This window comes from Vanessa atalanta, chromosome 11 (genome assembly GCF_905147765.1).
Source record: "Vanessa atalanta chromosome 11, ilVanAtal1.2, whole genome shotgun sequence".
Classification (NCBI taxonomy): domain Eukaryota; kingdom Metazoa; phylum Arthropoda; class Insecta; order Lepidoptera; family Nymphalidae; genus Vanessa; species Vanessa atalanta.
In genome coordinates this window covers 10,677,021-10,702,198 of record NC_061881.1, presented here as the reverse complement: position 1 = coordinate 10,702,198, position 25,178 = coordinate 10,677,021, and the positions used below count along the sequence as shown (strand labels likewise).

Here is a 25,178-nt window from a genome sequence, read left to right as displayed (position 1 = left end):
TTAAATTATAAGTTTGACACATATTAATTTTATTAGTAGTTGTCAGTTTGACAATAGACATGAACAAGTATTTCTCAAAATGGTTATTGTTTTGCTGATTTAAATCTAAGTATCTAAAAAATGAATTAAAACATTTCCATAGTGCGTTACACGTTAAACTCACTGTTAACCTAAACGGCAAGATGAACGGCCACATGAAAGAGGCTTTCAGCCGAATGAAACCACTATGTGATTTAATTATGGTGAATCCTTCACCAGAACATGTATCAACATTTGCGGCAATGGTTTGCGAATTGAAAAAGGATTTATTGCAGGAACTACAACAGTATATGTTGTTCCCTTTCATAACTCACATACAGTCTAAAGAGATTGTGTATGTATAGTATTGATTTTTTCTTTGTGTTTGAAAACAATAATAATATGATTGCTATCACAGCGAAAGATTTTTGCTTCTTTGGTCTCTATTCTGTACCTTAAAGTATCTCTTGTAATGAGTATTGATAACTCGAGTAATAAAACATTGTTCATTTACAGAGGAAAATATGAATTACAAAGACTTTTAATAGATGGAATGAAGGTTGTGCTACAAAGAGTTCGAATATTTAGTTTTGAAATGTGTATGAAAATTGAAATGGGACTGCTTGGTCTTGTATTTGAAAAACCCAAGCCAGGAATGAGTAAGTTTATTATGTGCTTTTATAAAAATTTCATCTTTAATTATCATTATAGTTATCTAATGTTATTTCAGACCATAAGCCTGTTTATGACTTTATTACTTGTAATAAGTAAATAATAATTTACCCAATTATACAAACTACAAAGTACTCCTCGCACAGTCAATGTGTTGCCAGATATGGAAGCAATGTGTTATGTCCCTTGTACCTATATTTACTCCTGAATCATTAACCACAGATTGGGTAGGTGCAAAACACACGTCATATATTCTACTGCAAACCAGAAATACTTAGTTTTTTTGTGTTCCGATTTGAAAGGTAAACAAGAAAGTGTAACCTATAGGCACAATAGACTAAATCTTTGTTACCAAGGTTGGTGGCACAATAGTCTTATGAAGAATGCTTAATATTTCTTAAAGTATTAATGTCTGTGGGCAACAGTTATTACTTGCCATCATTCCACCTACCTACCTATACAACACAAAAAAAAAATCATATACCAATAGTCATAACAAGTGCAGTTTAGCAAGTTACAAGTGAATAGTTTAAAAATGTTCTAATATACATAATTATGTTTAACAAAATTTTTTTCTTTTGCTATAGTTGCTGATGTACCAGAGGAATTGAAACTCAGTGTAATTCAGTGCTTAACAATATTAATGTTAAACGTAGATCACCCTACAAGGGTCAAATTGGTACAAACACAGGTGCCTATGCTTGCCCAGGCCATTTTTGTATCTGTTCACTTGGCTAAACTAGAAAAACTTCGAGTTTTAAGGTATGGTAATCCATAACCATGATACTTTTTTATTATAATAATGTAATATATATATATTAAAACTATACAAATTGAATCGATTTTAGGTTGGCTGCCATAAACTGTCTTTGTGCACACACAGCTTCACATCCGCAACTCACAGATAAAGATTGTCATATAACGGATCCGGTGCTAGAAACAGCTGTTGTGAATATGATGTCTTGCATCTTGCCTGGAGTGATGGCGGCTTTGCAGGATGTGGCCACTTGTACCGATAACCCGGGTCACGCTATTGTTGTGGTAATTGCCTTATTCATTCTGCCATTGACACCAGTATTGACTGCTAGATAATTTAAATGTCATGATTAATATTTATCCACAGCCTAAATGTATTTCTTCATGTTCTTTATGTTTAACTTCTAAAGTCTCTAAATATAATTTTCTTTTTGATTATTTACATCTATTTTAAAGCAACACTGAATGTACAAGTATAAATTATACAAGTAAGGAACATTGGAAGCTTTAAGTAAGTAGGTCTATAACTATATGTATAAATACTATATTGGTTGAAGATGTGGAAAGTGTGATGATATGAAGCACTGTTACTCAGGAAACTACAGTGTACAAATTTACTCCTCAACTTTCAATGACTTAACAACATATAAGTTATAAATTATATAAATGATGATTGTTAATGTTCGTTCAAAAGGCTGAGGTTAAGGGGGAGTCTGGTACTACCCAGGTACCTGGGTAGGTAGTTATTGTGTATTCCAGTTTTGAAATGTAACTACAGACTCAAGGGACATAACATCTGAGTTTCCAAGGTTCATAGTGCATTGGAAATGTATGAAATGCTTAATATTACTTAATGGCAATGATTGTGGGTGTTAATGACCACTTACCATTTTTGTACAGTTTTTCCAAATGCACTTTCTTTTTCGTAAAATAAATAAAAAAATCAAAATGAAATACTAGTTCCCTCTCGTCGCTTTCCCCTCTATGAAAGGGGAGCTGGTGTTCTGTATATGTTCATTGTTGTACCCCTGATAATGTGTATACAAATTTTCATGATGAATGTAATAAACAAACTTAGATTCATATTTTATAATATTGGTTAGGTTAGGTTAGAATTTTAAACAGCATATTCATACAGCATTTTGTATAATAATGTTTTATTTTTTGTTTTATTTATTTGACTATTTTTTCTAGTCTTAATTGAATTAATATATATTGTTATCCTACAAAACAACTAATATTATTCAAAAGTTATGCATTCAATGTAAAGTCTGTAACATTCTGTTTCCAGGCGGCCCTAAACGCTACACATCGTGTGCTCTGTCTCACAATGCACAACAAACACTTGCCCAAGAAGGACGTCATAACGGCCGACGACTTTGTCAGTATGTTGTCAGATAGGGCCATGACAGACAAAGATGTAAGCAGTAAGGGTAATTCATTTTTAAGCATTTTATTGTAGTTAGTAAATGTTGTTATACTATCTGTACTTAGCTTGTACCGTTTACAAAACATAAACATTTGGATGTTTGAGTATAGCCTATTCCAACCACAAGAGGATTAAAAACAAATAAACAGCAATTGACATTTAATTGATGCGATATCATTTTTCGAAAACTTGGATAATTAATGAAGCTGTTATCGAAACATAGATATATATGAATTGAGAACTGTTAGTAGTGCAAAATATATTAGATCTATTAGAAAATAACACGGAATATGCGAATCTAAGGTTTGTTTATCATTATATAACTTCTTCAATTGGAATAGTCTGTAGAATCTATTTGAGTAAACATGTTTAATGTAATTTTTTTAAAGCACTCAATCCATTTGAAACATCTAGTAAGGTACATGCAATCATTTATAAAAATAATATTACTTTTATTATATAGTTAGTTTCCAGCTTTTATATATTGCAATTAATTTGCTTTATAAATTAAATACCTGTTCAAAAAATTTATTGACTGTTTAATATGAATATTTTGTATATTAAAGCATTTTTTTAACTTTTATATTTAATAAATTAAATTAATTAAACTTATTACAAATTAAAACGATGAAACATATTTTCAATAAGGCATAGTGGACATATTAGAAAAATTATAACAACAATACCTGCAAACTAGAATTTGGATACAGCCAGTGTATACTGTGTACACAGAATAAGTTGCTTAATACAATTATGTTTGATACAAATAAAAATTATCTCAATCGCCACAAAAACAAACCGTAGGACGAATTACAAAAACAAAAGTGTTTCTACCTAATTTAAAACTTGAAATAATAATACTCTGTTAATTATAATAACGACACTTCTAGTATTTCTAAATTTATCTATAATTCGCAAATGACTCTTTTATATAAATATTTGTAAGCACTCAAATAGTTTTAGAACGCGGTTCAAATTCAACATTTAAATTATTTTATTAAATAAAAACTATCAACGATTCAGAAATGAAAATACTCAAACCTGGAAGAATTTCGTGAAAGAAACTCATCGGAATCCTTATGAAACATGCGTATAAACATGCATATAATAAGGAAAAGGCGAGAATTTCAACTTTCCCATCTGGAAAAAACAAGAATTTTTCTTTTATATATCAATATTTCCACATTAAACCGGAAAGGGTAGCTAGTTTTCAATATAATATGGAAAAAAAGCAGAAGGATCGACTTACTGCCAAATTTATATGATATAATCTCCTTAAATATTTATTAGGTATAAGTAAAGGAGCAAATTGGAAGACCATTTAATGAAGTTCAAATTAATCAACATTGTACACATCATATTTGATAAAAAAAACCTTCTAAAAGCTTACTAAGAACGAAATGAGCTCGGATGGAAATATTTTTACAAGAAAATGGAACATTGGACAGTCAGAAAAATTACCTTTAAAACAAATAAAATATGGCACAGACGAGATAAAATGGAACTGGATATCTTAATCTAAAAACAGATGAAACGACGATTACTAATGAATGTGACGTATTAATTACAAACACAGATTGAAAACAAATGAAAATAATAATATACAGTAAATATATACATAGATTGGTGAAATACAAAAAAAAAAAAAACAAATAAATAATCTGTGGAAACTAAATAATTTAGTACTGATTATAATTTTTGTCCCTCATATTTCTCGCCTCTACATTCATATATATATATTTATTGAAATGTTTTATTTATCATTGTTGTTATAACGCTGCATGAGATATATGTGCATAAATAATTCAAACCAGAGAGAATACAGACGCTTGTATTTAAGTATGAATGAAATATGTAGATTTGAAGTTCAGTTTGATTATTGCAATCGAAAATAATCAAGCTCTGTGAAGGCTGTTTGTATTTACGCCTCTGTCAGTGAACAAAAAAGACAAAAGAAACCCTTTGTCATGGAAACTAAAAACTATTTTGTGAAAGAAGTAGGAAGTTATGAATCACAGACAGAGGTGGCTTAAGAAAAGTAGTATTTGTTGAACCGACCAATGAAATGAGGTTATAAATCATTTGCAGATATTTTACGAGATGTAACCTTAAGCGCGATAATCGCATCAAGAGATTACCATTCATTGGCTGAATTTATCAGATCTGGCAGAGATCTGGAAGTGACATCACCTAATGTACCGACTAATAAACGGGATAAGGGAAAGGGGTCTAGGGCAAAGAGTAAACGTAATAATAACGGTAATAGCTCCAGAGATGGGAATCACAATAGAGATGATAATGTTGAAAGAGCTTCAGCAACGTTTAAAAATTCAGGTAATAAAAGGAGAGGTACTCGTATGAAACGTTTTGAAAACAGAACTTCAATGTGAAATTACTTATTTCGAAAGCATTAAGTGTAACTTTGGATAAAATGTTTGACAAAAAATACTTTAAAAGTCCTTTGGCAATTATAATTTTGTATGGCATCTATTTAATAAATTTGTCGGAAAAGAACTGGAGTGCTTGTTTTATTCGGCTTTGAAAATTTTCTGCTATTTGAAATAAAATATTTGATAGTATTCACTAATGGAATTGTCCAATTGAAATGTCTACTTGAAACGGTAATCAAATATTCGGCCCTTTTTTATATATAGCTGAAAATCTACCCAATACTCGATAAACAATAAAAAACTAATAAATTCGGGAACAAATAAATCTTCAAAATAAAATCACTTGCATATAGTTTTATAAGTATAACCCTCACGACCTGGCAGTATATTCAAGATGAGATCACTAAATTTATTCTAGTTATCTAATCCTCCTCCATCTGTTCTATCTATCTTTATTATAACTATTTCTTAAGCCTTAGGATTAGTGTATTGTTATTTTGTTACAGGATTGGCACCTAAAGATATACCAAAGCGTACACCAGAGTGGTACGCCATGGCAGGTGATAAGTTGACCATGGTGGTCAAAAGTCTGGTGCCGCTCGTCACTCACGAGCACTACAAAGTCAGGAAAGAACTCGCAGTTCTCTGCTACAGGATCGTTTCTGAGTGTAGCTCGTAAGTGGTACATTTTGAATAATCGCCTTGTATGTAATCCATTTCGTACATTATATTCTAGATTTAACCGCGAAACATACCTTTTTGAAATTATTTTATAAAACAATCACGATTTGCAACTTATTCACAACTAAACAGTGTAAAATTTTAAAATAAATATGTATAAAGAATTATAAATAATAATAACGGTAAAATTGAATTGTTCTGTTTTAGAACTATGCAGCTCTCCTTAACAATGGCGCTCGACGTTTTAATATCCTTGTCAAACGACCCGTACAAGGAAGTATCGGAGTACGCATCTAATGCCATAAACTCCTTCTTCAGCTCCCAATCTGAAACGAGCAAGATGGAGGCAATCGATAGTATGTGCGAGAACTTTTTCACGACGCTCAACTGTTTGCCGAGAATATTGAATAATATAGGTATGTAAGTCCGCAAAGATGTGTGGTTCCGAGAATGTAGATCAAAGCCACTTCAACTAAACCCGTCTTGCAGATGAGGTGAAATAAAAACAAAAATGCGCAAGGTTTTTTTAATATGAAATCTTTTAGAGGACGTACTGACGTGACAAAGACGTAGTTGGCTTTTTAAGGCTGACTTGAAGTGACTGCATTCCGACTTACGTCTGCTAATTTTCTAAGTGTACTAATTTAATGCCCTACCGTGATAACGTCAAATAATCTTCGTCTTATAGACTCGAACAGGAAGCTATCTGCACTGTACCTGCTGCAAGGCTACCTTCGCGTACTGTGCGGTGGACGACCGCAGCGACTGACGGGTGCGCTCTGCGCCAGCGACGGGTACGACCGGCTGTGTGACGCGCTGCTGTGTGCTGCCTCGCACCACTCGCGACACGACCTGCTCGTGCGACACTCCACGCGCGGTACGTACCCGGCACCGCCTCGCACCACTCGCGACACGACCTGCTCGTGCGACACTCCACGCGCGGTACGTACCCGGCACCGCCTCGCACCACTCGCGACACGACCTGCTCGTGCGACACTCCACGCGCGGTACGTACCCGGCACCGCCTCGCACCACTCGCGACACGACCTGCTCGTGCGACACTCCACGCGCGGTACGTACCCGGCACCGCCTCGCACCACTCGCGACACGACCTGCTCGTGTGCATACATTTATAAGATACATGTTTGGTAGTGCTGGGTCATTTCAGATTTTACGTAAAACGAAACGAACCGATTTTTTACATTTACAAAACAGTTCTTCGAAAGGGTTATAAAAAAAACCGGTTTGTTTTCATAGGTTCGAGAACTTAGTATATTTACGATACTTTACTGAAATAATGTATATTCAACACTGGAGTCATATTATATAATTTTGAAAATAGACTTCGATTTTATAATTTATTTGGATTAATTCTACGTCACGCACTTAGTTGCATTTAAAAAAACAGAAAGTTAAGAAATATTTTTAAATTATTTGTAATTTCAACTATTACGGCTGAGAATTACCCGATTATAAGCAGTTAATACTAAATCTGTAATAAAAAAATAATAAGCGTATAAGGAGCCTACGAAAACTTTTTTTTTGTTTCGTAATTTATTAATTCTTCTACAAACAAATTTGAATTTGTATTTCTGTAGGAATAAGATTCAAATCCAAAGTAGTTCTTTATAACTGGTTTAATATTCATACAATAATAGTCCTTACGGTTATCAAAATAGAGTGCTTAGTCAGTTACACGTGAAAGGAACCGGTTCGCGAAGCAGTACCAAAACGACGGCCGCCGGTGCCGAGTGTCGTCTCGTTCGTTTTAAATCCAGAAACAGTTCGTTCGTTCTTTTTAAAGTAACTAGTTCTTAAAACCGTTTCTGAAAAAAACTCCCAGCACTAATGTTTGGTGGTTATCAATAGAATTAAGTTCTCTATTATGAATACTATTTACTAATACTAAATGTGGCTTAAAACAAAATATTAAATAATAAGATACTATTTTTATAGACGTATCCTCTCCTGCTCCCTTGGACGGTCCGTGGCGCCGCTTGCGACATCTGGACACACGGGAGTGTGAATTGAAGCTTCAGGAGGTTTGCCAGAAGTTAGGCGAGGCAGAATGCGCCGAGCTATTCCTCGACAGACTTTTGGAACTTTTCCACGAGAGACGAACCTGCGAACTCGTCTACGTCATCAATTTCGTCGGTTCAGGTAAGCATTTCGAAAATGTCTCGAATAAGATATACATTTCAATAAAATATATTCTATCATCATTAGTTTTAAAACAGATCATTCGTCTCGTAAGGAGGAACATTTCAAGAAAGTATTTTCGCCACCTTAACTATCTTATCATACAATAAACCTCAAACCATATCCTCATAACTAAAGGAAAGCTTTTCCCAGCTTCAAAACCAATCTGATGGTTGCTGTTTGTTTATAATCTTCATGAACATATTTCTCCAGCTCCAAACTCGTCGCCCAACTTGGCGAAACGCATCATAGCGGCGTACACGGAGGAGGACGTGTGGTACCAGCCGCTGGAGGTGGGCAGCGCAGACGCGCCGCTGGAGCCCGCAGACACGCTCGACGCCGACGTGTACAACCCGCGCGCCTGGACCAAGGACAGCGTGCCGGGTGCGTGACATACGCGTGACTGTACTGAAATACCGCCAATTAGAGGGGGTGGGGGGTGTTACATAGCCTATGTCCTTTTCTGTGCTAACAACGTGTATGCCTGAAAGCGTAACAAACAAACACATTCAAATTTTTGTATAACTAGTTAGGATTAGATAAGATTACCCACCTAAACAATATTTCTAAAATTAAATAAATCATACTTATCGAACATTATTTAGCATAGTTACCTGTGTAACCTAACTTATCTTGTACATAAAAAACTGATTTATATAACATATATTAATCGTCTCAATGTCGTAACAATCGTTGGTAAAATTACATGACTTGTATTGTGTTTGCATAGACGTTTATTTTGTTTATCCCGGGAGGAAACAAAGCAGTCGCTATCCGCAGTTTTATAATTGTCGCGGTGACATTATAAGCTTATATCGCAAATACATACATACACAATATGTGTGCACTGCAAAAGTAATAATAGAAAAAAGTAATAAATTAATCTGTACTGAATATGGGTGTTCCGCAGGGTACAATTTTTGGTTCGTTACTGCTTTTAATGTACATAAACGGTGTTCCATGTATATCCTGATAAATTTTACTTTGGACAGCAATTTCACCACTTTAAATAACTTATAGGTCTCTACGAAGGAGCAACAGAAATTCGCTACACAGATATAAGCCTTTCTCAGCCGAGAATCAAGCACGTGGAGCCTAACACGTGTGCTTCTCTCGCGGAGGCGCAGCGGAATATGGCCTTCTGCTGTCTCGTCACTGAGGGCCTGGGACTCATGGCAAGGCGACTCAAACGGGACTATCAACCATACTTGCTGAAGACATTATGTCTGATATTGGAACGAGTCGGTATGTCATAAAATCAACATATATTTTGTTCAAGTAAATTCTTCCAAGTAACTTTACGTCGTTCTTTAACAAAATTCATTAAAACCTTTGTTTCCGTGGTTTTGACGGTATAAGTATATTAATGTTTGGCATTTTTTTATTAGATGGTCCATTTGTGCGTCGGTCTTCCTATAAACTATAAAAATATAAACGAAAATATTGTACCTACCAATATATAATACAATAAATAATTTGCAAAAAATAACGAATCCATTGCCCGAGGACTATTCGAAGCATTATACTATAATATGCATTTAATACTTTCTTGCTTGTGCAATTTTTGTAAATGTTATTTTCAGTGGAGTTGAGGATAGAGTAGAGCTATTTCGAGCTGACCATTTGCACGCACTTGTATTCACTCTGTATATATAATATTTGTAATATTTCAGGCAGTCAATATCAATATCTACATGAAGCTGGCTTAATGGCCATCAACAGTGTCGCTTTCGCTTTCGACCACGAAAAGGTGGCGGACCTGATTGCTGAAAATGCGGATTATTTCACGAGTCAAATCACATCTCGGCTCAAAAGGGTACGAACTTTGACAAGATATTGAAACTTAAATACGCTTTAGGGTAAAGGTATAGTAATCGAAAAAGAAGTGAAGACAAAAAAAATTGATCCCTAGTGATTTGCTAATAGCGTACTACCTTTATTCATAAGTAGTGACCCGCCCCGACTTCACGCGGGTGCAGTTTTTTGAGAGAAAATTATATGATATCAATATAATTTATAACCTATTGATTTTTTTTGGTTCATATAATAAGAAGAACAGCTGTAAGAAGGAACTGGCTGTCAAAACACAGCGAGTGCTAGTTTGGAAATCAGGACTGATATTAAAATTGTAAACAAAATGATTCTGTAAAAAATTAAATTTTTTAAATAGAATTATTGTTTGTATAGGCCTGGAATACTGAGTCAGCGCTGCAAATACTGTCGGTCGTGATGGAGTACAGCGACGAAAGTATACTGGATTGTCTGTATGGAATAGTTGAGGATGTACGTTAATTTTAATATATTCACATTTTTATTTAATACATTGTATTATAGCTTGTTAATGTCAAAGAAAGATCTCCTTCCCTATTATTGAGGAGGTTTTTTGCGAGAAGTTGGTGTAAATACTGTATGTACGAGTTAACCACCAATGCTATATTATTGAGTATAACCAAACTGGATGTTTTTCATCATTGCATACCACGAGATAAATATTACAAATTAAACTTTTTAACTGTTGCTTCCTATGATATCAATTGGCCATACACACAATATATTTATTTTGGCTGATTTAATTGTAGGTTCTGGTTCAGAGCTGCGACAAATACTACGAAAATTATCTATCTTCATATTTACAAGTTTTCGAAACTTTCATAAAATGCATTAGAAATTGGTTTCCCGACGAGACGAAACCTCAAACGGTTCAAGGAGTCGATTTGGAAATCGATGTCATAAAGGAAACCATAGATTTCGCAAACAATACCGAGGAAGTGGAGAGATTGATGAACACGGAGGAGTTCGAGGCGCAGTCCGGTCGGAGCGTCGAGGAGATGTACAAGGAAGACCTAAAGAGAAGGGAAGAGGACATTTTGGACTATGACGATACCGTCGAATGTACGTCAACATTTTCCGATACTAAACTACCCATTTCTTCAACTACATAATATTGACTCTAACGTAAATCATTCGAGAGCTAAGCAACGATACTACTCAATTTCGACTGACGTCACATCCAATACGACCCCTCCCCAGACGGCAGCGAAGTCGACCCGCAGCACATCCAGGTGACGGTGACGATCCTGAAGCGCTGCGTGCACTTCGTGCCGTCGCAGCGCGACACGGCGCTGCAGGCGCTGCGCGTGCTGGCGGGCGGGCTGCCGGCGCTGCGCGCGCGGCCGCACGCGCTGCTGCCGCTGGCGCACGCGCTGTGGCCCGCGCTGGCGGCGCGCGTGCGCGGCGGCGCGCCGGCCGAGCTGCGCGCCGCGCTGCACGTGCTGCTGGCGCTGTCCGCGCTCGCCCGCGACTTCCTGCGCGCGCGCGCCGTGCGCGACGTGCTGCCGCACCTCTACCGGTATCTGCGCCGGACGGCCAACGACAGCCATCTCAAGGACACCGGCTCCGCCTACCGCCTGTCGCAGGCGTACTACTTGCAAGTGGCGATCCTGACCTCGATGTCGAACTTCGTGATCGACCTGATGCTGGACGGAGAGAATCTCGACGACGCCATGTCCTGCGCTCAAATATATCTGTCGAAGAATCAACCGAAGCCCTTGCAGGTGACGTTGACTTTTTCGAAAACCTTATAGTGAACCATATTATATTACAGTTGTATATTGCGAAGTAATACTCTATTTTTGTGTATCTCACTGGAAAAAAGCATTTTCGCAATTCCGCCATATGAAGTGTGGGGGCAGATATGTGGACACAGACTCTTAGGGTGACGGAATATTTACAAAAAACCAGTGCTCCCACAAAATAATATTCCATGTATTGCTTCGCCATATACAATTTTACAGTGTATTTTAAGCCAAATAAAATTAACGTATTCACTTTGTCTCAATAGATGCTGGCTGTGAAATTTTTCAAAGACATTCTGAACTACAACTACGGCGCCGCCTGGAACCATCTGCGCAAGCTCTGCGCGAACGACTGCGTCCTTCAACCGCCCCATACCAAGTACATCCGACTAGAGCCCGTCGTAGGAACGCCATATGAGACGATCAACACTAACTACGACACCAATGTTAAACTAATATTCTATGTGCATAAATAATTTAAATATCATAAACTGTAGTTTGTTATTGATGATAAGTGTCATGGTATTAATTTATATGCGATATTATTGAGCGATTGATGTGCTTCTAAACACTTTCCATTCAATGGTCGTCGCATCTTGGCTGTTATTATGTAGATTTCTGTTTTATATTCTAATCTTTTTTTTACGAATATTAAGGACGATCTCATTAAAAAATTACATTCTATCGAAGTACATGCCAAAACGCATAATAAATGTTTGAAACATTGCGCAAATGTAGAATAGTGTTAGATTATTGTAATTTCGAATAAAATTTAAGCTAAATTTAAATGATATCATCGCTATTATTATGATCTACTAAATGTGTAAGCGATGGTTAGGTTCATGTAATGTGAAATAATATTAAAAGTATATTGATATTGTGTGAGGCGAGGTGTTGATATCAATTTCGTTTAAGGATTACTCACGGTCTATAAAAAGCCTAAAACCAGATTCTATTAAAATAGTCATCATCCTAGTATTTATTATATATGTATATATTATGATAAGATATATATTTTTGAGAGGTGTGTAAATAAAAGACGATATTGGCAGTATGTATTTCAACTTTTATTCGATATAAAAACAAGATCTTCAATCAAAACAAAATTACCCATTTATCCCAAAACCTATCCTATTAAATGACTTCTATTTATTTACTGATTAAAATAGTTTAATTGATATTCAGTGTATAAATAAACATAATGTAGCATTTTCTCTATTTGGGTATGCCGTTTGAAGCTGTTTATTCAACAATACTAGTAGATTGATTTTTTTTATTCTTCGATTTCAATATTTTTTGGGAAGTTTGGCAACTAGCTTTCTTGATTTTATAATTTTAGTAATACTTTTTTGTTGTATTTTATAACACTACGTATTAATGTTGTCTAAATTAAACTCACAAATGATTCATAATACATAGTTACAAGTTACACAGACTAAGAATCAATCTATCGATGTAGATATTCTATCTTTAAGTAATTGTTCTAAAAGTTAGTATAGTGTTTGAATATTGTATAACAAACAATAAAAAAGTTATGTCAAAATTAACTTTTTATTTTTCCAATATTCATAGTAACGTGGCTTAATACAATTAAAATACACGAAAAACTGTTCTATTTTTTTTTAATAACGTAAGAAAATGTAATCTTTACTTATATTTAAAAATAACACTTCATGAATTTATAGGTACGTTTAAAATGCTCGAAGTTAAGACGGGACTCTTATTCACGTGAACATGATGCAAGAAACAAAAGCATTGAGACAACACATACAGTGTCGACTTCAAAAAATAAGTTAACATTATTTGTATTTACAAACAATTTCATCTACTCTTGTATAAAGTAAAACATACTAGAGATGGGCCATTAATCGATTACAAATAATGGATATTATCGAAACATTTATTTATTCCTAAAACAGGTATTCGATTATTATATAAGTAATTACGATTGATTACTTTAGAGTTCCTTTGCCGATTTGTATTACTAATTTTAGATTGTTGTTTTTTCTGTAGGATTAAATGGCCACAATGTAATTCCATTAGCGGATGTCAAAATCGGCCACAACTAATACGTAATAATTATATTCTTCGATTAGGAACAACTTACTTCATAATCCTTTCATCACCTAACGTATTTGGCATTATCATGTTTTTATTTCCAAGCTACTCAAAATGTGATGAATTAACAGATAATTGAGACAGAATTGAGCCCTTCATTATGTTTCAGTCAGAACAATACTGATCAAAACCACTCTTGACCGAGAAAATTCGTTAGTGTATACTCAATACATTATCATGTAATACTCATATCCTAAATTACCAGCTTACACAAGTGAAACTAAACTTTCTGAATGCATTAATGAAAAGTACTTATAACCAACCTTATTGCCAGTCAAAAATAATTTTGAACAGTGAAATGTTTTGACTGTAACGGTTTTATTAATCGAATGATTTTTATCCGATGAATCCTTGAAATAAATATTCCTATTTCAAGCCAATTGGTTAATGGTCTGAAAAAACCTATAGAGTAATTTAAATAAAAATCTTATATAAACAGACAATTCAGGCAACTCGACATTCATGCTATTATATAAAGAACTCAGTGAGAAGATACATAATCTTCATTTATGTAAAATGATCAGATGTTAAAATAAGTTGGCGGCAGATAACATTGACTGCATTTTTATTTTCATATTAATGACTATAAATAAACAATTGCGTGACAAGCAATGATAAACAAACCCTAGGTTTACATATTGTATGTGGTTGATTATAATAGATTTATTGTACTCTCCAAACATCTATTAATTGTAATTCATAATCCATAACTTTATTTCCAGTTTAATTAACTTTGCGACTATTTAAAATGCTATTTATTGATGCGTCCATAATAATACCCTATAGCCTATTCCAACTCCGACAAAAAACAAATGAACAACATTAGACATTGAATTAACGCGGTACATATTATTACTTGAAAAATATTTGAGGATTCATTATGAATTATTGAAAAAATAGGCGTTTTGTATGTCGTCTAAGCTGTTATACGAACTTTGGAAGTAAATTACAGTAAAATATAAATAAGGAGGTAAGGAGCATAGTGTTGTATTATAAATAAACATATATTAATCAAGAACTGTTAGTAGTGTACAATATTGTTGAGCTATTCGCAAATCGCTTGTAAAACGTAGATATATGGTTTGTTTATCTTTATCCCTTCTGACATTGGAATAGGCAATGTATTATTTAAGATCTAGACCAAAGATGTCGTTGCAATTCTAGGACAAAGTTGTTCATCTATCTTCACTTCTCGTGCCATTGGGACAAGTGTAATATAGTGACTTTAGAAATTGTAATTCTTTTAACAAATGGGTTATTTGGTTATTTTACACTTTATCAAATCCAACAAATGCTCATAGTTTTTGTAGGTTTCTAGTAAATAGAATAATTAATCTGTTCAAAGAATCGAGAATGTTTTGGAAACTTCCAAACCTCAAAATGTCACCGATGGGTCATTATTTTATAGTAAAAATAACTTTCAATACATTTATAAATTATTGGTAAATATTTTATTTCAAATGTTTTTATTTAAGTATTAATTAATATTTGATGTTCCTCGCTTGGAATGGTTATTTTCAATATAAATAGAATATACAAACCACCATTGTAATAAATAATATTCCTAAATTGCACTAGCTAATCATATTTAACCTTAATTACATCAGTTTATTATCTGTTTCATTTTATATAAGAACTTATTTCGTAAGAAATATACTTAACAATAAAATAAATATTCAACATTGATAGCTCATACTTTGTTCACAAATTTCTAATTAATAAAACTTTAAATAAATTGCAGTCTTTTAAATTGTTTTAAAATGCTTCTAATATAATTGGAATTAAAATGTATACCGTATTTTTTATATATACTATAGTTGATATTAATTATGGACATATAATTGAGCTATCAAGTTATCCAGAATGAAAATAATGTGTTTAATAGTCATTAATTATGTGTAATGTAGTAATATATATATATTTCACAGTATGAGAAAATTAGGTACTTGTACGAAGAAACCTGAAAAATATTATTCCTGATAACTACATCTGTATAAAGAATGTAGAACATTATCTGTCCGCTTACAACACACTATGCACAATCACAAATCTATTTAATATTTATATATTCATATAAATTTCCTATAAGTCCATATTAAAACACGAGTTTGAACTATATAGCTTAGGATAAAGTTTATATAACAACAATTACTTAGTTTTTTGAAAGAATTGTCCTTAGCTATAGTAAGATTTAATTTCCGGCAGTGCATATAATGTAAGTCACAGAGATAGCTTAGAAGAAGGAAAGAAGGAAAATTTAGCTGAAATTGGTCTACTATAACAATGTTTATTTTACATAATTATTTACACTGTATTTTATGGAAGAATGAGGAAATTTGAATTATTTATAAAAATGCTTATTATTATTTATTACAATATGTAACTACTATAAGCAGTTATTATTCCACTATGAGGCTCATATCATATTTATGACAGTTATATTAGTCTTTCCAAACACACGAGTGAAAAAAATTGTTACGATAAAACAAACATTCACCATTATATGGTAGATACAACAAAAAAATATATTGTATAAAATATTATACTTAACATTCCCTTCCTTCCCTTTATATTTATGATATTTGTCTTTTAATTTATTGCTTACATAGTCAGTATATCATTAAATATAATACTTACACCGTTGTACACACCCCTTCATCTTAACCACTTCACCACATCACAACACCAAGGTTTCCACCTTAACACCGAGGTATATAGTTCAAACTCGTTTGCATTAGCAATAGAAACACAATCATCACTTCCATGCCTGCTTGAGCATCTTGCGGGACGCGAAATACTTGGTACTGTACGTGGCTACAATGAGCGCCGACAGCACTATCGTGATCAGGTAGTAGTCGAAGTCATCCTTGAGGAGATCGAAGGTCTTCGACGGCGCCACCCGAGTGTAGAACAAGTCTGGAAGTTTTCATATTAAATCAAAATCATATACATCACATATGCCAGATCGAAACGAACTCTTCAAAACACTGGTTTGAATACGAGCGTGGTACGAGAGTGGATCACGGAGCACTCACCCAGACCGGTGACGAGCACGAGGCTGGTGGACTCCAGCCCCGCGGGCGCGGCGTGCAGCGCGTTGACGCGCAGCAGCGTGCGGTTGTAGTTAAGCGTGGCGTCCGCCGGCAGAGGCAGCTCGGGCGCGGCTACCGGCAGCGACTCGTCGCGACGCGCCTCCAGGTACGCCCACGGAAGCTCCACTACCGCACCCGAAGACAGGCCCACTGCGGACACACGGTTTCAGTGAGGAACCGACTCATAACTTTTTAATATGCTACAAATCAAATGCGGAATGGGTTATTTTGCTAGTGTAAATCTGCACTCACGGAGCACATTTCGGTCGGTAAGCGAGCGCTCGGTGATCGTGAAGGCGGCGGCGGTGGGCGTAGCGGGAAGGATGAAGGCTTGATGTTCCACTATCGGAACCTGATTGGACTCGAGCGAACTGAAGGGGACGCCCGGCTCCAACCATCGCTCCTTACCCTCGTATAATTCCATTGTGGCTGTAATTTAATATTATTATATGTGGTTAGGTTAGGTCATGACCTAATGTATTAATGTATTTATTCAAAAATTTAATATGAAAATATGTATTGGGTTCGCACCTAATTCTAGGCGACGATGCTTCTCGCTGCGGTAGAGGTACACGAAGCAGTTGTCGGCGTGCGCGGCGAGCGGCAGCGCGCGCGCCCGCCGGTGCGCCGCCGCGCCCGCCAGCGCGCCCGACACCACGTCCAGCGCCACCGCCACCACCTCCTCTGTGGCACGGCCGGATACCGAAATTAATTCACAATCGAAAGCCGTCCATTACATTTTTTTAAATATATTATTTTTTTCGATTAGCTGAAAATATAGCTCGATTATTAGTCATGTTATAGATTTAACTCCAATAATACTCCTATATTCTAAACGAATACTTGGAAAAACGACAAGTAGACGTCAAGTTAAACTGCTAATCGTTTTGTCGTACTTCACTCGACCCCCTTAATAAAACATAATAATTTGAGGAAGAACTCCAAAAAAATCACAGACTAACCAGGAAGAAATCACATAGCCGACCTTTATAGAGCGGGTCGAGTCGCTCGACGACGAAGAGCACGAGGTTGGGGTTGGAGTACTTGTAGAGCACGCTGCGGTCGGCCAGCGCGCGGCCGGGCGCGCGCACGTGCTCGAGGCGCGAGCGCGTCGCCGTGGCCGCCACGCGCGCCGCGCCCGCGCCGCCCAGCCGCGCCGCCCACGTGCGCTGCGCGCGCACGCCCTGCGCACGTTTACGCATTACAACACACGTGCGGTAACACACACAAAATTGCACATAAAATTACAATTAATTATTCTAAAAATAGTCTAAGCTAAGATTGAAAAATTGTAGTACTCACTTTTCCATCAAATCTTAAAGAATATCCTTGCACCTTTGCCGTATCTTTTTCGGCGACATACATGTACACGTCCTCCACTAGCGGCGCCGCAGATGATGGAAGTACCTGCAACCGAGTGAAAATGAATTTGTACAGTAAGTTTCGTGTATACATGACATGCAGCAAAGTGTATTAAAGTAGTTGAAGGATTAGCTAATACGGTAAAGGCTGCTTCCTCGATGTAGTGGCTAGCTTATAATAATACTGATTGGTTTTAACCCTATAAAATGTAATTGGGTCGTTCTGTACAGTTCTATTCAGTACTCTAGAAATCACGAAAAGACGTTGGTTCTCCAATTGATTTTTTTTTTAATTTATGTTTTATAGATATATTTTATATACTTGCCAACACATTTTCTTTTTCATCTAATAGCACAAGTGCGTGCAACTTCTCCGAGTCAGGTACATGCAGCATCATGCACTGCAGTAGACGTACATTCAATATCAGCTTTCCTTCATCGATTAATTCGCCTGTGATAGGGTTAAGACTGAGGATGAAGCCGTTTCCTGTATCCTGTAAAAAAAAAATATGGATTTTTATACTCAAATGTCCAGTTTTAGTTAGCTAAAGTGACATCGCAGATTAAGAAAGTAACAATCAAAATGCCACTGAGGAATATTTCAGTGTACGTGTGGCCGTGTATGCGCGTGGGTGTGTGCGTGCGTGTGCTCACCCGCTGCGTGGCGACGACGCTGAGGTGGGCGTGGTGCGGCGGCGTGCGCGCCGAGCGCCGCGTGAACACGCTCGCCGACTGCGCACTCAGCCCCGCCTCGTAGCGGCGCCACAGGATCTCGCCGGACAGGTTGTCTATGCCGAATATCTGGGAACATTATCTCAAAAATGACTTATTGTGAGCTGAGCGATATTACGCAGTCTGACGTTACACTGCGTGCTGGAGGAACTTTATCTAGTGAGTGTGAGGCTTTTTACTTGGACATGACCTTTAAATTAGAACCCATTATTTATTGCTGGTAAGTTATCAAAACATAATTGTACGAATCTCTTGGAACAATTATTCCTGATTAAATTACAAAAAAACAACAAACAATTACATAATATTACAAATATTTTATAAAGAATTGAGGTAAATTTTCATTTATTGGACACGCCACTCTCTTAAAATCGCATTTAATAGATACTTCTAATACGTTTGCATTACCTTTCCAGCATCGGTTACGATGACAATAATCCTGTGGAGGTTGAAGTAATCTCTGACGAGGGACGACGGCGTCTTCTGTACGGCGCTCTCTCCCTGCAGGCTGCGTATCAAGTTCTGCAGCTGTTGGTACTGAGTGAGCAGCCGACGTGCAAATGCGGACCAAACTGAACCTGATAAATTATGACATTCTTTTACATTGCCTATATGTAAATAGAATCGTTGAAAAACAGTTATTGAATAAAACAAAAAAATAAAAGAATTTAAGCAGATTATATGCAACAATATTGGTAACCTTGATTTTCAAAGGCTTATGATGCACACGTTTAAATAGACGTAAAAATTATACTCAAGTCGAATCGAACATTTAACGGCATAAAAATTTAAAATAAGAATGTAAATAATATTTTTTTATAGTCAAAAATGTAATTATACTAAAAAAAAAAATTATCACTACACGAAAATAAAGGAAACATAAAAGTTATCACGACCTATATACCTATAGGAAATCTAAGGCATGAACAGGAAAGCGTTTTAAAATTAATTGAACTGCAAGCCAAGAAAAAGGCGAGTTAGATACGAAGGGAACCGTCCCATTGGTTCAAGAATTGTATTAGATAGACTGCAATCAACACTATACTTACTATACACCTTGGCAGCTAAAAACAAGAAAATATTGTATAAATAACTTTTTAAATAAATAATGGTGTCGATCTGTTGTACACGATCTATAGCCGATAACAAATGCAGGAGGATTTGACCTTGAATTGACTCTTAAATCATTAGTCGAAATCAAAAACTATAATCATTAAAAAAATTGAATAAAAATGGATATAAGTAGATGAGTAGAATAATGTTGTATACATAATGATATTTAAATTAAGATAGAGATTGATAGATAGATTCATTTGTAGTTCACTATATACTACAGCTATTAGCAAATCGAATGAAATATGTAATACTAGGTTAACTCCTCAAAACTTCTCCTGCCATTACAATGTACTATCCGACTATAATGATATATAGAGATAACCAAAGATTTAGAGTACGCTAGATACCGCATCCTTTTTATACCTACAGATAACACTATTGATTGACATTGATTGTGTACATCAGTCGGTACCAAAATTTGCAATATTATATGATAAATGAAATGGGCCAGATTATGATGATATAGCTCCGAGTTTTGATCTAGAGATTCAAATTGAATACATTTTAAGTACTCATTGTTTAAAAAAAACCGAGGAAACCTGTGAGGAAAAGGTAACTGCATAAATGTCCTAAATTCGAAATTGCGAGCAACGCATAATATGTAACGGTCGTATGAAACGCCTCCGATGAAATTTAAATTCTGTCACGTGCAGCTCGTGAGCTCAGTCGGACCTTCTTTCTGGTCGAACTCGCTCTCGAGCGCGGCGTCGGTGTCGGACACGGGCAGCTCCACGAACTCCACGGCGCGCGCGCGCGACAGCGCCTCCTCGCGCGCCCACAGCGCCCGCCCTGCAAGAGCTCGACGTGTTATGTTCGTGAGACGGTAATGGCACTGGCTCATTCATATTTTCAATAAAACTAAACAATTCAAGTTGGACGCAAAATTAACATTGAATGCATTATTCAAACTCTTAAGACTGCACGAGGTGATACCACCCAAATTTAAGTGCTTAAACCGGCTCCAAATAAAGCTAATATTAATGATGAAAGTGTGGTAGCTCACCTCCTTGCTGCATGAGATGTACTGCATCATCGGCTGCATTGATGAGCAGACGGCAGGCATTCTGTTCTCTCGAAGTGCGAGTGCACATTACTGCTAGAAGTTCAGGCTTAGGTATATTTAATGTTTTGTCTGAACAATAAATATCTGTCACTTCCTTGCCAGTGGATACACTGTGAGCTGTGAGAGTGAAACCCTGCAAGAATATAATTTATATTATGTTTTTGATATAATAATTATGGTACAAGTGAAAATGAGAAAGTACCATTATATTCGAAATATTATCAATCATAAAGATATTAAAAGTGAACTCTTTATTATATAAATAAAAGAAAAAAAAATAAACTCACTTTTATTTATTACTCATAACCTAATGGTAAAAATGAGTTTAATAGTCCATAAAACTATATTTCATGTTGTTATAATGTAAATATTATAAAACCAAAGACTTACTGTTACATCATCCATCCAAGTTTGTACTAGAATATGTCCATTAGCACCATCAACAACAGTTGCACTAGCAGACTTGTCACCCAACTGAACTTTTGACTTTTCAAAATTATTATCTCTTATAAATACAATTTTATCATTGCCTATAACAAAACCTGGAGTAATACTGTTACCGCCAAGAGGCCTCAAATTCACACTGACGGTTTGTTGGATATCAACATAATCTGTAAGGGGCTTGCTTATAATCTTTACGGCATTAGATGTGACATCTATGGATAGAAGGAGTTGGCTCTCCAACGGTCCAGATATACATGTGTAGTGGGGTGCTGTGAGAATACATCTGGAATCAAGTCATAAAATGCTTTTATATTAAAAATGATGTTTAACAAGGTTTAGTAAAACCTCAAGAAATTCCTTTTTAAAACGATAATACATATATATACTATAATGTAAATTCCATCCAATTATTTTTAGCTAAATAAAACCAAATAAAATAAAATCTCTTTATGTCAGTATGCTCATGTAAAAAATAAATATTTCTGTTATTTTTTTTCATTTCAATTGCCATAAAGCTATTATAATAAATTAAGCTCTCAAAACCACCAAATGGCTTATATCACCACCAGTGGCAGATAAGTAATATTATACTTTAAATCTGAGGCTTAAATGTGACATATGAAAACCATTATTAGCAGCCAACAACCAAGCTTATAAATATGCCAAATTGAAGGTATTACTATTCTCATAAATGACATATATAATTTTGTGAAACCATACCTCTCATTGGTCCAGACAGCAGGGAGCATAGATGAAGCACCACGATTGCTACCAGTCAGCAGATTATACATGGTGACTTCAATGTGAGAACCAAATACTGGCAAAACATGAACAAGCATATTGTTCTGCACCCACCATTGTGAATATTCCGTTAAATCATTCTGAACTGTCAATGACCACTCCCAGATGAGAACCCCTGGAAATTTAATAACATTTCTATTTTTTAATCTTGTATTACAAAAACACTTCCAATTTATTTATTATATTTATTCTGAATTGAAGATAAACTATACTGTAATTTTGTTTATTCTCAAAGTATAAATAGTAATTTACTTACTGTTATAATTAAGGACTATTTTTATAATTTTTTTACAACAGTAATGCAACATTGTACACAAAAATAAATATATGATGTGTTTATATATATGACCTTTTTTATTTCAGTTTAAGCTTATTTTGGAGAAGGTACCTGTGTTAGAATCCCAACCCCTGACCAGATAAGGATTTGATCCAGTAACTGTGGTGACCTTCTCTCCGACATGCAATAACTGGATATTACCGGTTGATGCAGTTTCAAATACATGACGCCAAACTACTTGACCTAAACAAGATAAATTTAGAAATTCTCAGTAGGTTGTTATATAAAATAACATTCCTTAGGTGTATTTATTATGATAAGTACGGCATTTTTCAAATAAATCGATATGGTTTTTCAGTCATTAAACAGAGAATAGATCTACATGCAATTTAAAAAATACAAGTCATTAAAGTAATGTAATTAGTTTCTAATACTTATTATGATATGTAGGTAAGGTTCCCAGTAGGATATAAAACTATTTTATGTATTTAACCGGAAACTATCAATAAAACATAGTTTACCCGTCTTCAAATTTAGGGCAGCCAATACGTTCTCCTCTGTGGCGACAATTATTTTTTTAGCGGTGGAAACAGTGTCAAACTGAGCAAATTTTATTCTGCCCACATAAGTTTGACGCCTGAAAACAAAACTCTTTAATTATTCATTGAACTCCGACCCTGCGAAGTCGTACAACTGGCATAACCTTAAACTTATAATTACCAGTCGAATTTTCCGATTTGATCTTCGTAAATACAAACTGAAATATTAATTAAACTGAAAAACACAATAAACCAGTTCATGTTGTTTAAAAATTTTAATAAACCCAGAAAACTGGGTTTCAAATTACTTGACAGCACCCCCATTTCTCAATGACTGAAAAGTTTTTAACCACAGATAACAAAAGATCAATGTCACAGTTCTAAAATAACAGTAACATTTGTTTTAATAATAAAATACATCATTGTTTTAATGTTTTTTTATGTTTTTAAATATTATATAGGATTTTTCTTGTAGTGGAGATTATAAATTACATAGATTTTAGATTTATAATCATTTTTTGTTTAGTTAGTACACTTTACCAAACAATTAAACTATGATAGTAATGTATGACTGTATAATTTTTAGGACAAAAATAAGTAAAAAAAATCTTTGTAAGTAATCATTAGTTACTATTTGTATTATCCGTAGTTTAACTTTTGAACTTAAACCATCACATAACGTTAAATTGTATAACTGCATTGAAATATAGTTTGGTATTATATGCCGATATAGAAAAAAAGATTTTAGTTAAATTAAATTTCATTTGAATTACTTTCATACGAAAGGTTTTAGTTTATTTTCATGCAGAGCTGCAAAATTGTAACTAATTGGAAGGAAAGATCCTAACTAAAATAAAATAAAATAATTAAAATAGGGTAGGTTGGTACTGCATTGGATGTCATTTATTATAAAATGTATTTAGGTGGGTTGTCATAAAACCTGTACCGTTTTTTGTGGGTTCAAATCAGGTTAAGAACTACTGAGTTTTCACGTGCTTAGGTTGTTAATTTATTTTGTGCTACCGCTCATACGAAAACAATCTGAGAAAACCTTTATTATGTCACATGTGCATTATGTCACATCTTCCTGACACTCACCCGTATTAAACCCGCGTGGTGGAACAAGCTTAAACCTTCGACATAAGAAGCGGGAAGTGCTTCGCGAAGCAGAGTCATTTATAGAATACCTATGTGGGTGGCCCGTACTTTCTTGACATATTTTTATGTTCCTTTATATTGAGTTGGCGCTTATTCTCTGTGGGCAACTTATGTTTATGATGAATTTCTATGATATCTAGCGATAAAAAAAAATCTACTCGCATTTTGCTTATTTGAAAGCCAATAGGTATTGCAATACAAATTTAAGTGAGTAATTTTTATATTTAATATTTTAATAAAAAAATAAGTACATATTATAGTTTGCGAGGAGTTATTAGGTGTTACAGACACTATACGACAACTTTACAAAAAGAAAATGAAACTTAATATTAAGTGGGTATAATATTAACGTTTAACATACAAATATACATTAACATTAAATTATTTAAGAAAAGGTAGAGATTTTAATACAATAATGTCATTTGAATACAAATATGTACGTTAATTTTAATATAATAATTATTATTATTAATATTACATGTTTCTATGTTTATTTATGCAAAAACGACCTATTTAATTTGTTATACATATTTTAGGTTTTAACGTAAAATACCTACCTACAATGGTAACTACATAGTCTAAATTTAAAGCGGGTTAAACTGTAACGCGCAGTTACTCGGGCATATACCTAATAATATTTTATTCTTACTAAAACCTCCGAAACGCAATGCAGCTTCTGGTATAAGTTATATGTATATCGCCGCTTCTGCTCATTTATTTATATCAATTATAAATTAAAGAAAATATTTTGTATCTA

At 34.9% G+C, this 25,178-nt stretch overlaps 2 protein-coding genes across 2 annotated transcripts; one reads left to right on the top strand and one right to left on the bottom strand.

The window, feature by feature from the left end:
• The first annotated feature begins 54 nt into the window (after positions 1-54).
• Positions 55-12,780, top strand: LOC125067384 (TELO2-interacting protein 1 homolog). Its single transcript, XM_047675946.1, has 16 exons — positions 55-373; positions 535-677; positions 1,278-1,452; positions 1,539-1,731; positions 2,738-2,879; positions 5,772-5,940; positions 6,154-6,362; positions 6,635-6,823; positions 7,903-8,106; positions 8,359-8,529; positions 9,166-9,390; positions 9,819-9,961; positions 10,333-10,428; positions 10,725-11,037; positions 11,176-11,699; positions 11,987-12,780. The coding sequence occupies exons 1-16, from the start codon at positions 183-185 to the stop codon at positions 12,194-12,196; spliced, it is 3,297 nt and encodes a 1,098-aa protein (XP_047531902.1). The 5' UTR covers positions 55-182; the 3' UTR covers positions 12,197-12,780.
• LOC125067385 (ER membrane protein complex subunit 1) lies at positions 12,766-23,587 on the bottom strand. The gene is made up of 17 exons (XM_047675947.1): positions 23,445-23,587; positions 23,246-23,361; positions 22,836-22,967; positions 22,367-22,562; positions 21,593-21,929; positions 21,143-21,335; positions 20,812-20,928; positions 20,073-20,087; positions 19,432-19,601; positions 18,946-19,092; positions 18,618-18,785; positions 18,233-18,337; positions 17,916-18,114; positions 17,462-17,614; positions 17,183-17,359; positions 16,874-17,080; positions 12,766-16,754 (listed from the first exon to the last, which is right to left on the bottom strand). The coding sequence occupies exons 1-17, from the start codon at positions 23,585-23,587 to the stop codon at positions 16,594-16,596; spliced, it is 2,736 nt and encodes a 911-aa protein (XP_047531903.1). The 3' UTR covers positions 12,766-16,593.
• Positions 23,588-25,178: the final 1,591 nt, after the last annotated feature.